Consider the following 17595-nt stretch of genomic DNA (forward strand, 5'->3'; position numbering starts at 1 on the left):
GTTTTATTTTGTTGGTCAATTCATTTTATTCATTAGGTTCTACAAATAAGTGAGATCATGTGATATTTGTCTTTCTCAGTTTGACTTATTTCACTTAGCATAATATTTTCTAGGTCTATCCATCCTGCCCCAAAGGGCAAGAGCTCCCTCTTTTTTACAGTTGCATAATATTCCATAATGTAAATGTCCCACAGCTTTTTTATCTGTTCATCTGCTGATGGGCACTTGAGCTGTTTCCAAATCTTAGCTATTGTAAATAACACTATTGTGAACATAGGGATACATATTTTTGTTCTAATTGGTGTTTTGAGGTCTTTAGGATATATTCCCAGAAGTGGGGTCACTGCATCAAACAGAAGTTTCATTTTTAATTGTTTGCAGAAACTTCATACTGTTTTCCACAGTAGTTGCGCCAATCTGCATTCCCACCAGCAGTGAACTAGTGTTCCCTTTTCTTCTTACCAGCACTTATTATTTGTTGATTTTTTTTATGATAGCCATTCTAATAGGTGTGAGGTGATATCTCACTATGGTTTTAATTTGTATTTCTCTGATTTAGTGACTTTGAGCATTTTTTTCATTTGTCTCTTATTCATTTGTATAGTTCTCTTTTTATTGTACTTTCCCTTTTCTCTCTTAGAATTTATTTCTACTTGGTATCTTTTGATAATACTTTCTTTTTTTTTGTCTCCTTTTTCATCTTTAATTCTCACAACACCCTATGAGGTGGGTATTACTCATATATGATTAAATGAATGGTTTCAAATTAACCTCAACAATAGCTGTTTTCTGATCTTCCAATTGGACAAGCTTCTTACTTGACTATCTTTAAGGCTTCCTGATTGGGTGGGCAGGAAGAGAGGTCAGGAAACAGGCACCTGCAGCCCAGCTCAGGTCCCCATCTCTCAGGCTCCTGGATATTCAGCTGGGGAGGCTGAGCTGCTTTCAGATTCAAGCCTTTTATGCAGCTTTGCATGTCTCTAGCCTCAGGAGGTGGTCCCAGACCTGGCTGGTACTGGGGTCTTGGCTGGGATGTTGTTCCACCAGTGGACACAAGTTAAGTCAGAGGGTATGACTACAGTCCAGAGAAAATATTTCCCACATCAAGATGTCAAACAACCGCACATCACTCTGGGTAATATAAACCTTGTAAAAAATGGCTTTAGGTGCCATCCACTTCAGAGTCTTGCATCTCTATTCCAGATATAGTCAGGGTCTTTATAGATATCTCTGGCCAAACCAATGTCACAGGTCTTCACAATGTTGTCATTAACTACAAGAATGTTTTGAGCAGCCAAGTCCTGATGAATGCATTTTCTGGAAGCAAGGAACTCCATGCTGTATTTGGAAGCTATAGCAGATTAGGTTCTCCATGATGAAGGGGGTGCTTGTACAGATTATTGGAGTCTACTTAGTGAGTTATTGTGGCCCCCAGAAGGTGGCTGTCAGTTCTGCCTCCTCATCAGATTCACTATAGTTTTTGTTCTCAATGATTATTACAGATAGTACTTTCCCTTTTCCCTAAAATTTATTTCTGCTCATACTTGAAACTGTCACTTCTGTTAAATCTACTTTTCTAACATGACCTCACTTTAAGTTTCCAATTTTTCACTGTCAGTTGCCCTGTTGAACATTTCTACTTTGTTGTATATTCCTGCTCATCTTTCTTTCTTGATGCCCAGAGTGATTTTAGTATGTCATTTCCTTACTAAATTTTTAGTCACTCAGGCTCAAGACATGAAGTTAGTCTTAGTATCTTAGAAGATACATGAGCAGTATCTTCTTTTTTTAAATTAGAAATTTAATTATAATTACAGTTGACTTACAGTATTACCTTAGTTTCAGCTATACAACACAGTGATTAGACATTTATATACCTTACAAAGTGATTATCCTAATAAGTCTAATACCCGTCTGGCATCATTCATAGTTATTACAATATTACTGATGCTATTCCCTATGCTATACTTTAAATCCCTGTGACTGTAATTATAACTGGTAATTTACATATCTTAATCCCTTATTTGTTTCATCTTTTCCTCCACCCATCTTTTGGCAACCATTAGAATGTTTTAGAGTTTGTTTGTTTCGTTTATTTTATTTTGTTTTGGTTTTCTTAAATTCTACATATAAATGAAATATATCATATTTGTCTTTCTCTGTCTGACTTATTTCACTTAGTATAATACCCTCCAGGTATATCCAAGTTGTCACAAATGACAAGATTTATTTATTTCTTATGGCTGAGTAATATTCCATTGTATATATGTATGAACCAGTTCTTTCGTATCCATTTGTCTGTGGATGGGCATTTGGATTGCTTTCATATCTTGGCAATTGCAAATAATGTCTCAGCAATATCTTTTTTATGTTTGTTTTTACAACACCTTGCACAGTAAGCAGTAAATAATAGTTGTTGTTTTTTTTTTAAAGAACTGATTAAGCTGAATAAATCAAGCCGAGACCAGTTTGGCTCAGTGGATAGAGCGTCGGCCTGCGGACTGAAAGGTCCCAGGTTCGATTCCAGTCAAGGGCATGTACTGTGGTTGCAGACACATCCCCAGTGGGGGGTGTGCAAGAGGCAGCTGATTGATGTTTCTCTCATTGATGTTTCTAACTCTCTGTCCCTCTTTCTTCCTCTTTGTAAAAAAATCAATAAAAAATATATATTAAAAAAAAGCTGAATAAATCAAATAATAAAAATGGAATTAAGAAATGAATAAAGTAATAATGAATGGAACATCTAAGAAATAAATTAACTCTATATATTTTTCCCACTAGATCTCTGTTCCACATTCTAGTTTGTTAGTTTCTGTCACATCATACTGGGCTATTATTGCAGCTGTCACTTAACTGGATTAATCTCTCTTTTGTCCCCTTAGTCTCTTGCCTTCCACCTTGTTCTGTTTTGCCTTGTCTCCCCATTTTTCACTTGTCCTGTTTTATCTTCTTTATAAATCTTAATAATCCTCAAGTTATCATTTATCTTATAATGCCCTTGTAGCCTATTTCCTTGTACTTAAATATACTGTATTCCAAACACTTAGAACAGAGCCTGATCTGTAGTAATCTGAATATTTTTTTATTGATCTGAGCATGGTGATTTTATGGGTAGAAGTTGATAGATTAAATAGAGAAGGTAGATTGGAGACCGGGATGGCAGGACACAGGCTTTATTGGAGGGAAGGGTACCCCTGCCGGCTGCTTCCACGGAGAATAGCGGAAGAGAGCGAGCGAGGGGCTCACAAGCACCTTTAAAGATAGAGTGGGGCTTAGGGCACTCGGCACACGGCACACGCTGATTGATTAGGGACCTAGGGACTTAGGAATGGGGGCTAATTGGTGGTTCAGAGCTCAGGAATATCTGGCCAGAGGTGCGGTTTATGTCTGTCCAACAACTGAGGGAAGGGAGGATCTATCAGAAGTCTGGCCTCCACTTGCTAAGGAACAATGCTCAAATGTTTACACTCTTTGAATAATTATTAATTCCAATGGGTTAAATCTGAAAAGAAAGATCAATTGAGTTATCAGCTGTCAAAGTGTGTATATTTTTTTTGGGGGGGGGGGTTTGAACACCTTGTATATGGCAGTGAGAGGGAAAGGGAGAGAGAAATGTTAATGAGAGTGGAACATCAATGATGATCCACTGCCTCCTACACACTCCCAGCTGGGGATCGAGCCTGCAACCTGGCATGTGTCCTGACTGGGAATTGAACCAGCAATCTTTTGGTGCATGAGACAACGTCCAATCAGCTGAGTCACACCAGCCAGGGCAAAATTAATACTTTTTAGACTTAAAGTTGTCATGCCTTTTTAACTCAATATTGTACTTTACATACAATAAAACTTTTACTTTTCAGTAACATTATTAGTTGCACATCTGTATAGATATATTCTTTTCATGAACAAAATCACTGCCATATACAAGGTGTTCACCCCAAAATGGCGGCTGTCTAAACTGTTCTTTGACAGAAAAGATGACTTGTTTATTCTCACAATAGGGACTTTCTCTTTTCTGTGTTCATGGCATAGCCTTGGGATTGAATTTAATTTGTGAGTTAGGATTCAGTTGCAGATAACAGTAATTATTGTAGATATTTTTATGTAGAAAGGTACTTAATTCAGAGAGGCACTTAGAAAGCATTAGAAGTCTTAGTTTCAGAGCATTAAAATAACAGTGCAGCCGAAACTGGTTTGGCTCAGTGGTAGAGCGTCGGTCTGTGGACTGAAGGGTTCCGGGTTCGATTCCGGTCAAGGGCATGTACCTTGGTTGCGGGCACATCCCCGGTAGCAAGTGTACAAGAGGCAGCTGGTCGATGTTACTCTCTCATCGATGTTTCTAGCTCTCTATATCTCTCCCCTCTCTGTAAAAAAAATCAATAAAATATATTTAAAAAAAAATAATAATAATAACAGTGCAGAACTGACCTGACCTGCAATCAGGAAGTTGTAGCTGCTGGAGAAGCTGCTAAAACTATTGGCTCCAGGGCTCAAGTGCCTTTATTAGCATTGTAATGACAATACACTCTGCCTCTCAGCACTCAAAAAAGTAATACCTGGACAGAAAACTGAAGCAATTTATTCTGTACACGCTTGCAGGCAGAAACAGAAGCTACTAGCCAAAGCCTCTGACTCATTATACCTTCCCAGCTTTCATGTATTCAATTGATGAACTTAAATCACTTACAGAACCTGAGATGCAAGAAAATTTGGGAAAAGTAGTTTTCTTGTTAGCTGAAAAGCTTCTGCAGGAAAGTAAGAGAATGATAAGATGGATGTTGAATATCAGTCTCCCATATTCACCATAGGCATTATACATAGGAAATGATGAAAACTGGCTTACAATTTTGTATTCCCTATTCTTAGATTAATTTATATGAAGAATTTTATCTCCCCCACCCCCCTTCTTTTTAGAACTTGCTAGAGGTAAATTCTTTAAAGCACCTGACAAGACTGACTTTGCAGGATCGCATTACCAAGTCCCTTCTTCATTTGCACAAGAAAAAGAAACCTCTCAGCATCAGTGCTCAGTTTCAGGTTAGTTTCTATTTTAACAAAGAGGAATCTGTTTCCTTTAGATTGATACTGAAAGGTCAAAAAATGATTGCAAGATAACCTGAATGGGATATGATTCATGTGACTAAAGCCATGCTGTAATGGTCATTTGACTTTTCAGAAATAAACCTATTTTTTGTATACCACTCATTTTTGCATATTTTAACAACATCATTGTTTATAATTATAAATTGTTGCCAATGTGGAATGGAAGAAAATTCTCATATTATTATTGCTTTGCATCGCAGGCCTCATTAAACAAGCTGATGGAGACACTTGGTCAAGCAGAACCATATTTTGTAAAATGCATTCGCTCTAATGCAGAAAAGGTAAAAATGTCCTATGCATGAGAAATTCTCACTCAGCTTACTTCAAATCAAGTTTAAATTCTTTCTTAGGAGAGCAAGTGGATAGAAAGAGTTATCTATAATATTTTTTAAGGAAAACAGTGTTCTATAGTTTCTGTGGATATTTTTCTTGTCTTTATGCCTACTTGCCTGTAAGGTGTTTATATGGTATTGATTTAATAGATACAAGAATTTTAAGAAGCAAATGTCTCTTGAAATTCCATAATGAGAAAGAGTTTCATACAATTTTTATTACCTGGAGATTAATCCCTCATGTTTGGATATACATTCTCACTCTTAAAGAACTTGCTAGGCATTTTTCATGTTTAGAGATTCTTATCTTTATAAAATAGGGAAGATATGGGCGTTTTTTATTCCTTTCTGTTTTCTATGACAGGCCTCCTAATTAGGGCTTAGCAGAATATATCGAAAAAGTGTAAACATTTATCATCTTTCTTTATGTTCATCATAGGAAAAAGTAGCTCCCAGCCTGAACAGCTAAACTGTGTAGGAATTATGTTCAGCTTTCTTAATTCTTAGGAAGCAGTCTCTAACTTAGTTATTTACAAGCTTTGTAACCTTAGACAAGTTAATCTTTCTGTGGTTTAAATATTTTCAGCCATGTAAGAATATATTGTATTTATAAGACCTCATAGTGTTTTGTGAGTGTTGTGGGGTCAGAATCTGGATTCAAAATAAGACCACCGGAGGCTGATGATTAATTAAAAAAGCAGGCAAGGATTTATTGAAATAACTGGCCAGGACAGCTGTGAGAGCATCACACGCAGGTGGTCTCACAGGACAGCACTGTTTCAGGGGTAGGCAGTCCCTTTTAAATGTTCAAACCACAGGAATTTTCCTTTGTTCTAAATTCTAAATCCTAAAGACTAAATTCTAAAGACTGGGTTCCCAGTCACATCCTGCTGGACATTGGAATATGGCCCCATCTTGCAATAGAGTTCAACTGTTAGTCTCTAAAGGTTATCTACAGTTTCTATCCCTGAAGCTACTGAGTAATGGGAATTAATCTCCTGTAGTCCTGGTCTCAAGGCAAGGGAAAATTGCTTTAGCCTCCAGGTCTCCACCTGGAAGCTGAGGTAAGTACCCAGTGTTTTAATCAGATGCAAAAGCCAGATTTAGCAGGGTTAAAATTCAAACAGCAGTTTTTACCAAAGTATGGTTGCCACTATATTTCAGTGAGTATATGTGAGTTAATACTGGTAATATACTGAAGAGTGTTCCCAGTTCATACTAAGTGGTTAGTAAATGTTGTTATTATCTTGTAGTGACTAAGAAAGAAACCATTTTATTTATAGTTAAATAGAAATTTGAGTCCCTGTTATTAAATGAGACCTTGCTATTGTTAACGAAAAAACCATTGAAACCTGTAAAGAATTTTTTTGTGAGTTTATTTGAGCCTTACTGTCAACATATGCTGGGGGAACCTCAACAGATTGAGATAATGCTCCGGAGAATGGCGGGTTACATTTCTATATTTATACATTGCAATCAAAGGAAAGAGAGGTAGATTAGTTACATGAAATTCATTGGTGATAGATTAGGGAGGTGGGACAAAGCGAAGTGGGCCCTTTCCCCCCCTCCCCCCCACGACGACCCAGACCTCTGGGATAGGGTAAAAGGTTAAATGATGGACATGAGCTTCTTTTACAGAGATGGGTACAGGATACTCTAACGTAATTAACAGTTGACAATGAACTTGATAACAATAACAATGAGAAATGTCTCGAGGCCATTTGTTGTGCCCTGAGGGATCTGGGGTAAAAAGAAAGTTACAAGTTACCCAGACATCTCACAGATATGTTATCTCAGATGCTGGAAGGCAGAGGGGCTCAGTAAAAGATCAAAGTTGATCTTTGTCAGGTGAAATATCTGGGACATGACTACTATAACCTGTTAGATATTTAATTTTCAAACCATCTTTTGTGGTTATCTTTGGTCTCTGGGTTTGTAAGACTGCCATGCAGGCCTTCCCTGAGCTTGTCAGGTTAGCACGTGGCTCTTTTCTTTCACACTATACAAAGAATTCAATTAATGAAGTATTTCAGGGTATAAAATAAATACTAAATAAGTGTCAACTGTTATTATTACTATTTAACATAAGTTGCCCATTGACTTTTTTTCCTTGACAGCTGGTATGCCCCATCTGTCTGAAGGAAAATGTTTGGGATTGCTTTAGGGAATTATTGAAAATATTTAGAATGCATAGGGAGAAATATCAGAAGCTCCAAATCCATATTGTTTTGAATGTCCGAAAATGTGTCTACAGAGATACCTAAGAGTTTAAGGGCATTGTGACTATTAGCTTCTTCCCTATCATTGCCTTTACAATGAAATCAGTTGTTTTTCAGTGTGTCATACCAGTATTATCAGCGAAAGTATTTAAGGAAATAAACTACTCTTAATCTTGTCACCTCTCAATTATCCAAGGCAACTGGTAAAGTAGGACAGGTAGTTTCTGAGTGAGATTATGTATAAAATCCTAATTAAAAACAATAATACAGACACTCTTGATCATATGTAAGTAGGTTAGTTCGTTATTTATTTTATATTGACTCCTAGGTGGCCTTCTCTGTGGGTAACTACATTCCTTTTGAACTATAGCTAGAGAAGTCTGGAAACCTGGTTTCTCATATTCCCTAGGGTCAGGCAGTCAGAACTTTTTTGAAGCTACCTACTAGGGAAGTAAGATTGTCCTGTCACTTCACTATATCGTAACCAGACAAGCTTCAACTTAGTTCCTAGATATACAAAATTTAATCACATTTGTAAGACGAACATTAATTTGGACATCTATTCTTCTAGGTAAAGATTTTTTTTCTATTGCTTTGTTTTAGTTGCCATTAAGGTTCAATGATGCCTTGGTTCTTAGGCAGCTTCGGTATACTGGAATGCTGGAGACAGTTCGAATTCGCCAATCCGGATACAGCTGCAAATACTCTTTCCAGGTTATACTTTTACAGTGATCTTTAAGTATATGTGCATATCAAGTAAATGATTTCTGTCTTATGTTTTTATTTGGGGCTTATTTCTCTTAATTCTTCCTTTCCATTCCATCTTTTGTACACAGAATTAAACTGGTAGTGAGTACTCACTTCATTGAATGACACCAGTCTTATTAAACTTGTGTTTTAAGAAAATCCAGTACATGACTTTCCCATTTGATCTGAATGTTTCCTAATACTAAATTTCCTAATACTAATACTAAATACTAAATACAAATACTGATTGCTTCATATTATATATTTACTCAGACTCTTATGAGTAAATACTAAATTTACTGGCAGCATAGCAGTTCTTCACATGTATGATAAGTCTTCACACTAATAATTCAATCAGAACTGTCTAGTTAAAAAAAATAAAATATTCCTTTTGGTTTTTGCTGAAGTTTTCTCAGCAGGATTTTCTTTTATAGGAAGCTGCGAGCAAGACTCATGCTTATTCTCATCAGTTACTGCTGCTTTGAGTATAAAAAAGTATATTGAAGCTTTTCAGCAACTGAGCAAGTCTTTATTGTTAGTTGGAGGGAAAGCTTCATCCTATAATAACTGTCACTTTGCTTATTTTTCTAAATTTTGCTAAAAGTTTCTGATTATAGCTAAATAATTTTTTTTCTTTTTTTTTTTTTTTTTTAAGTACAGCTTTCTCAAAGGGATGATTAGATTCTGCTCTTCTTTTCTTCTCTTGCTTCCCTTTGATAACAAAATACTATGTCGAACTTCCATTTTATTATTTAACCTTTGGTAATACTTTAAGTTAACAAGTACTTCCTTGATTTCACCATATTTAAAAGAATGAGAAAAAGATCAATAAAAGGATAGTTAGCTAAAATTTAGGATCTTATAGTTTTATAAAATTTTCATGTCATTCTGTTGTGGCTTTGTAACATTTTCTTTTCATTTTTCAGGATTTTGTGAGCCACTTCCATGTACTTCTTCCTCGAAATATCACTCCATCTAAATTTTATATTCAGGATTTCTTCAGGAAAATAAATATTAATCCAAATAATTATCAAGTTGGAAAATCTATGGTAAATATATATTGTCAAAATTGAGTGTGTTTTTGTGTTTAAATAATAATGACAATCTTTGCCTATGATAATGGTTTGTAAAAAACATATTTTTCTAGCCCTAGCCAGTTTTGCTGAGTGGATAGAGCATCAGCCTGCGGATTGAAGAGTCCTGGGGTTCGATTCCATTCAAGGGCACATACCTACGTTGCAGACTTGATCCCTAGTCCTGGTGTGGTTGGCAGCCAATCAATGTGTCTCTCTTACATTTATGTTTCTCTCTCTGTCTTTCTCTCTTCCTTCCCTCCATTCTCTCTAAAAATATACAGAAAAATATCCCCAGGTGAGGATTAACAAAGAAAAACATAGATTTTCAGATGTCATAAGGAGTGTAAGTAGGCCATGAATATTTTTTTTACTTAATAATATAGTCAATTTAAAGAACTTCTGGCTAATTCTCTAGTTCTACCTAAAATTTTAACTCCCTAAAAATCATTTCCCCTAGTGCTCTACTGTAATTTCCAACTCTACTTGCCCAAAGTCACCTTATCCTGATTTCCCTACTACCCTTAATTTACCAACTACTCTTTTCTGTCATCCCTCTTCTAGTTCCTTAGGCTAGAAACCATAATCATATTTGGCTTACCCTTTACTTTAATCCTTTTACAAAATTGTTTCTTTTTTTAACAAATGATTCTCACATATCTCCCTTTTTCTCTAATGCTACTGCTTCCATGGTAGATCTGTTTCTTTCCCTTTCAAATATATTTCTCTTACAGTAAATAGATTCCTCCTCTAGTTCCAGTGTATTTGTTATTCTGTTGAAATCGACCCATTTTGTCAAAATCATCTTAATATATTTCTTTCTTTATGTTGACTTCCTGCTCAGTAATAATCTCCTGATGACCTTCTCATTAGATTCACATCTTTCTCCTTTTCAAGAATCTTCATATTGTGATCTTACACTATTTAATTCCTTCATTTTAAGATTAGGTATTTCATTGTCCCTGTACGTGCCTTTATCATTATTTTCAACTTCTTGTTTTGCTCAGGTGGGATCCTCTGTCTCTTGCCCTCATTAGTTTACTCTTTTCCATGTTGGTATCTAATATCTATGTGCTCTTTTTAAAGGCAACTTATTTTATGTTTTTATTGATTTTAGAGAGAGAAATATCAGTGCGAGAGAGAAACATTGATCAGTTGCCTCCTGGGTGCGCCGATCAGAGATTGAACCCACAATCTAGGTTTGTATCCTGACTGGAAATTGAATCCTCCAACTGACTGACTGTGCCTCTGACCAGGACTGGTACTCTTTTTAAAAATATGTTTTTATTTTTGACAAAAAAATGGGAGGTAATGGATGTGTTAATTAGTTTGATTATGGTAATCATTTCACAGTGTATACATACATCAAAACGTATACCTTAAGCGTATACAATTTTTATTATCTACCTGCTCTTTAAGATGAATGCAAATTCTATTTTCTAAGGGACCATGTCTAAATTATCTTTGTATCCCCCTAGTTTTTTTTTTTTTTTTTTTAATGGAATGAAGGAATAAAAAGATAAACTGATTAATAGCTTTGGGCAGCAAGAAGCCTTTGGTGCATACTGGGTTTCTAAAAGACTTATTATTGGTTTATTCATTTTATGATCAAACTGGAGATTTGTGGTTCTCAACTTGTTTCCCCCTACTCGAACATCTTTGAAAAATATGACACCCTGGTTTGTGTGGCTGTTGTGTGGAGCATTATCCTATACAAAGAAAGGAGGTGGGTTTGATTTCTGGTCAGTGCACATACCCAGGTTTCAGGTTTGATCCCCACTTGGGGGATGTGTGGGAGACAACCAATTGATGTTTCTCACATTATTGTTTCTCTTTCTTTTTCCCTTCCTCTCTCTTAAAAAAAAAAAAATCAGCAGAAATATGACATACAACTAGCAGTACATTGGCTTATGATGGTGGTGAATTTTCCAAGGGAATAATCTATATATATATGTAAAAGGCTAAGTGACCGGCCAACTGGCCCATTGGTATGATGTGCACTGACCACCAGGGGGCAGATGCTTAGTGTGGTAACCCTTTGGGAGATGTCGGACTGCTGGTTTCAGCCCAATCCCCACAGGCCAGGCCGAGGGATCTCACCTGCTGGAGGGACTCAGCTCACTCAGCAGATGCCCTGTAAAACCCAATGTTGCCCCAGGTGTTGCCAGCCAGGGAAGGACCATGTGAAGTTGGCTTCAGGGCATGTCTAGCCACTCTCACCTATTCCTGCCCCACCGGCCACTTTCTAGTTAATTTCAGTGCGCACGAATCTGTGCACTAGGCCTCTTGGGATTTTTGTACACATATGCACCTTCCCATTTCCCCTTCTGTATCCTAACATATTCTTTCCATTTTGAGAATGACTACTTTGGATAAATTATAAAAATATTTATCAGTACTGCTTTTATAAATCTGCCACTGTATTTGTTCATCTCTAAAAATGCTTATCACAGAAGGGATGATTCATGAAATAAATTTCTCATTTTTTCTTAAACTGTATTTCTCATCTCTCTTTTTTCTGGTAGGTGTTCCTAAAGGAACAGGAACGTCAGCACTTACAAAATCTGCTTCACCAAGAGGTGCTCCACAGAATAATATTGTTACAGCGGTGGTTTAGGGTCTTCCTGTGCAGGCAGCATTTTCTCCATCTGAGACAGGCATCAGTTATCATTCAGGTGGGAGACAAAGGATTCCTTGCATGAGATTGGCTATTTTTTTGGCCTTTGTTTTAGTAACTAGAATTATTTTACTATGAAACGTATAAATAAAAATATAAACTTCTTCAGAGATGAGAATGTGTTCACATTTTTGAAAAGTTGATAACTGAAAATATTATTTGGCATATAATAAAGACTATTAATAAATATCGATGGAGTTGAATTTAAATTAAATTGAATTTATAGTTATAATGGCTTGTGAGATATGATTGGGGCAAAGGAATTATGTGTCTTAATTTTTGTTACAAAGTTATATTTAGTAGTTTTCTGATTGACAGTTGCATGTTATAAATACATTGTTGTTAGGTACTCATCTTGGTTTATAGGTATCTTATTTCACATATACCTGGTTTACTTTCTTTCTCATCAACTTATACAGTAGCTGTTTCACAGGACCTATTCTGTTTGTATAAGAAAATCTTTTTATCTTAATTTTTGAAATGTGTACATATTGACCTTAAACCCAATTAATATAGGCAAATTGTAATATGAGAATAATTTATATAGGCAAATTGTAATATGAGAATAATTTATAACTTGTTAAAATTAATTTATAGGACATGAAAGCATCAAAATTTTAAATTTTAGAATTCTAGAATTAACTTTATTGAAGTTATATTATCTAAAATATTTGCTTTAACTAAGCATATCTAGAGAAGAAAACTTTTTTTAATCACCCACAATTTAGCTATATTTAGCCACTTACCTTCTAATTATGACATTAAGAAATTTATTCTTTTTTCCTTTTTCTGTGAAAATGTGGTATAAGATATGACAGCAGTTTCTATTATTTTATCTTCTTCACAGCGATTCTGGCGGAATTACTTAAATCAAAAGCAAGTCAGAGATGCAGTTGTGCAAAAGGATACTCTAGTTATGGTTAGTGCAGCTACTCTTCTCCAAGCTTCCTGGCGTGCTCACTTAGAGAGGCAGCGGTATTTGGAGCTCCGGACTGCAACCATCATCATCCAGCAGAGATGGAGGGAGTGCTATAGGTGGAGGCACATGGCTGCTATTTGTATACAGGCAAGATGGAAAGGCTACAGGGAAAGTAAGAAGTATCAAGAACAAAGGAACAAAATTATCCTTTTGCAGTCAATATGTAGAGGATTCAGAGCAAGACAAAGGTAATCTTTGTTGTTATAATAATTATTCTCTCTGTTAAAGTACATTATTTATACTTTTGCTCTAACACTTGCCTTAATTGTATTAGAATTGGTTTTGTGCAATTTATCTTCTCCACTAAACTGTGGTATTCCTAGCAATTTTAATCTACGTTGTGTGGTCTATAATAGAAGCTAAACAAGTATTTATTGAATTAAAGTGGACTGAAAACTTACAAGATCTGTGGTTATAACTGCTAAGTTAATTTTTACATTAGGTTGGATCTTTAAAAGTCAGCATTATTCAACCGTTTTTATCTTTAGAAACTTCAATTTTATGTTTAAACTGGAAACCCGGTGCCTCAGCCCGGCCTGTACCTTCTCCAATCTGGGACCCCTCGGGGGATGTCTGACTGCCTCTCACAATCTGGGACTGCTGGCTTCTAACTGCTCGTCTGCCTACCTGCCTGCCTGTTCGTCCCTAATCCCTCTGCCTACCTGCCTGATTGCCCCCTAACTGCTTCCCTACTGGCCTGATTGCCCTTAACCATCTCTACCTCAACCCTCACCAGGGACCCAGGATTCCCTCCTTTGGCTGGTCGCAGGCACCTGGGACCTGGGCTTCCCTCTCTCTGGCTGGCCGCAGGCACCCAGGATCTGGGCCGGTCTTGCCTGGGCCAGCTGCAGCTACAGGGATCATGAGCAGGCGGCTTCGCCTGGGCCACAGCAGCAGGTGCTCTGGACCACGGCACAGGCAGCTTGTCCCTCTCCCAGGCTGCAGATGCAGCTGCAGCTGCTGGCACCCAGAACTACGGGGCAGGCGGCTTGTCCCTCTTCTAGGCCGCAGCCCCAACTGCTCACTCCCGGGACTGCAGGGCAGGTGGCTTGTCCTTCTGCAGCTTAGCTTGTCCCCATTCTTAAGTTCTCAGTAAATGTATTAGGTAAATGTATTTTCTCCAGTGATAACCTACTTCCCCCCCCTCCCCTATTTTCATATAGATTTAAAGCTTTAAAAGAACAAAGGCTAAAAGAAACAAAACTAGAACTTGGATTGATGAATATTGAGCCACATGGAACTCTGAAAATTCAGGGTTCAGACCCTTCAGAATGGGAGGATTGTTCCTTTGACAACAGAGTAAAAGCCATAGAGGAATGTAAGTCTGTGATTGAGAGTAATCGAATTAGTTCAGTGGACTGCTTGAAGGATTCCTCAAACAAGCGACAGGAGAGAGCCAGAAGCCAGAGTGGTGTGGACTTGCAGGAAGATGTGATTATAAGAGAGAGACCCAAGTCTCTGGAAGATCTCCACCAGAAAAAAGTAGGTCGGGCCAAAAGAGAAAGTCGGAGAATGAGAGAACTAGAACAAGCTATATTTAGCTTAGAATTGCTAAAAGTTCGTTCTCTTGGTGGTGTGTCTCCTTCAGAAGAACGCCGATGGTCTACAGAACTGATGCCTGAGGGCCTTCAGTCTTTACAGGGTACACCTGAAAGTGAAAGCTCTCAAGAAAGTTTGGAACATCTGAGCTGTGAGGAAAGCCAAAAGAACAAACTAGAGTCTGTAATGTTAGATGAAGGAGACTTGCAGTTTCTATCACCTAAGATATCTTGCAGTCAAAAATTTGATTCACAGGCCAATGCCCGAAGTGAGACTAACTATACAATGATTCAAAAGGGAGCATCCTCTGATTCAGTGCCTTTGAATAATAGGACTATGATGGAAAAACTGGTTTGCAGTTCTGAATCTATTACCTGTAAGCCACAACTGAGAGACTCCTGTAAGCCACAACTAAGAGACTCCTTTGTTTCCAGTAGTCTGCCTACATTTTTTTATATTCCTCAAGACCCACTGAAAACAAGTTCCCAACTAGACACAAGTATCCAGAGAAACAAACTAATGGAAAGTGAAGAAACAATTCCAGCTCTTACTCTGGATATTAGCAGGAAAACTAGAATGTATCGCTTCTCAGGAGAAAATCACGTTGTTGCTTTGAGTACAGATTCGTCTAATACTGTGCTTAAGAAGTTAGAAAAGCTGAATACTGAGAAGGAAGAAAGGCAAAAACAGTTGCAGCAGCAGAATGAAAAAGAGATGATGGAACAGATTCGACAGCAAACAGATATTTTAGAGAGGGAGCGTAAAACCTTCAAGACAATTGAAAAACAAAGAATTGGGGAGTCTTTTTCAGTATCATCTTTCTATCAATCAAAGCAAAGAGAGAGGCCGAATACACCAAATAAGAAAGAATCTGATGCAGTAGGGCATCAATCAAAAATTGTAAAAGATTCAGCTTTTGCCCTAAAAGACAATCCCTCTGCTCACTTTCCCCTGAAGGATCGACCTGTCACCCTGTGCTTTGAAAGAAAAGGAGGCCCAAGCCAATCTAGTACTGTCAGTGAATTATCCAAGACAGACAGAATGTCCAACCAACTGAATGTAGCCTGTAAATTCAATAATAATGGCACTTCAAAAAGAGAACACTTTAGGCCAACTCAGTCTAATAGACACAAATCTAATGACCCTCCCGGAGATGGAACTACTAGGGCCATTTTCTTCACACCAAAGGAAAATATGAGTATTTCCCTGTAAGTGAAATGTTTATTTACTTTTATGTATAAGTGGGAAACTTTTTGGAAAATTTTGCAGGCATACCTCAGAGATACTGAGGGTTCAATTCCAGACTACTGAGCAAAGCGAGTATCACAGTAAAGTGAGTCATAATCTTTTTGCTGATTAATCATCCTTGTGAATTACTTTTTTGTGAATTATTTTTTTAAAATAAAATTTTCAAGATAATCTATCTTTAGTCTACTTGATCTAGTTTGCTTTACCTAAGTAAGATCTGCTTATCTTCAAAATGATTATATATTAGATTGTTTATGTAAAAGTTTAAGTAAAATGTATATTTCAAGTCTCTCATTCATGAAGTAATATTAGAAACCTTAGCATTTTATAGAATTATAAATGTTGGTTTTTTAAATTTATCTAGTCCAGTTCTCACATATTATAGATGAATTCACTGGTGCCTCCAGAAGTTAAATGACTTAAGGTCACATTAAATAGCTGGGACTAAAACCTTGAGTTTCATGATTAGGAATCAGCATTGGGTTTCTTTCTTTCTTTTTTTTTTTTTTTTAAACATATTTTATTGATTTTGTACAGAGAGGAAGGGAGAGAGATAGAGAGTCAGAAACATCGATGAGAGAGTCATCGATCAGCTGCCTCTTGCACACCCCCTACTGGGGATATGCCCGCAACCAAGGTACATGCCCTTGACCGGAATCGAACCCGGGACCTTTCAGTCCCCAAGCCGACGCTCTATCCATTGAGCCAAACCAGTCTCGGCAGCATTGGGTTTCTTAATGCTGATAAGTACATGATGGTCTTCATCTGGTTCATGAGGGAGAAGAAAAAGAAATGGAATCTAAATTAAATGCCATGAGTTTAAAAATTAGGTGGTCAAGTGCTATCAAATGTTCTAGTAGTCCGGCCAGTATTGCTCAGTGGTTGAGCATAAACCTATGAACCAGGAGATTACAGTTTTATTCCCATCAGGGCACATGCCAGGGTTGCAGGCTCAGTTCCCAGTGGGGGCTGTTGCAGGAGGCAGCTAATCGATGATTCTCTCTCTTAATATAGAGATATTTCTATCTCTCTCCCTCTGAAAAATTTTTTTAAAAGGTTCTAATAATTATTGTTTTCTTTGGAGAACTAATCAAAGACCAATAGGCACAACTGTGGCAAGGGAAATTATAATGGCCAAAAGGGAATCTTTTAGGAGAAGTTGGGATTGCTAGGCTTAATCATGCATTAGTAAAAAAGGGAGATATCTGAAACGCTATTACCTAGGAAAGACTGCCATCTATTTAGGATTGTTTAGGGATTATTACATAGGACAAAGGACAAGATATTAATTTTGTATTCTACTGTAATGAATTCATTTATTAGATCTAGTAGTTTTTTGGTGGAGTCTTTAAGGTTTTCTTTGTACAATATTATGACATCTGTGAATAATTAGTTTTCCTTCCTCCTTTCCAATTTGTATACCTTTTCTTTCTTCTTGTCTAATTGCTGTGGCTAGGACTTCCAACACTATCTACACTAATAAAAGAGAAAGATGCAAATTGACAGAACCTTTGCAATGCCCACCAGCCAATCAGGAGTGAGTATGCAAATTAACCCAGCAAAGATGGTGGGTTAATTTGCATACACAGGCCTAGTGGCCAGGGTGGGACACAGGCGTTCCACAGGGCCCTGGCCACTCTGGGATTCTGGGCAGTGTGGGAAGGTGTAAAGATGGCTC

At 37.2% G+C, this 17595-nt stretch overlaps 1 protein-coding gene across 14 annotated transcripts in view; it reads left to right on the forward strand.

Annotated features, from left to right (window-relative positions):
• Positions 1-17595, forward strand: part of MYO9A (myosin IXA) — a 384919-nt gene that overhangs the window by 252748 nt on the left and 114576 nt on the right. For 12 of the 14 annotated variants that reach the window (XM_045587331.1, XM_045587314.1, XM_045587304.1 and 9 more), the window contains 7 exons: positions 4915-5037; positions 5304-5384; positions 8258-8368; positions 9328-9450; positions 12000-12149; positions 12999-13318; positions 14294-15877. In XM_045587331.1, coding sequence (XP_045443287.1) covers positions 4915-5037; positions 5304-5384; positions 8258-8368; positions 9328-9450; positions 12000-12149; positions 12999-13318; positions 14294-15877 — 2492 coding nt within the window. The remainder of the gene's footprint in view (positions 1-4914; positions 5038-5303; positions 5385-8257; positions 8369-9327; positions 9451-11999; positions 12150-12998; positions 13319-14293; positions 15878-17595) is intronic. The other 2 variants (XM_045587336.1, XM_045587339.1) reach the window with 1 other exon arrangement.

The sequence above is a fragment of the Pipistrellus kuhlii genome, unplaced genomic scaffold (assembly GCF_014108245.1).
Source record: "Pipistrellus kuhlii isolate mPipKuh1 unplaced genomic scaffold, mPipKuh1.p scaffold_m20_p_1, whole genome shotgun sequence".
Taxonomy (NCBI): Eukaryota; Metazoa; Chordata; class Mammalia; order Chiroptera; family Vespertilionidae; genus Pipistrellus; species Pipistrellus kuhlii.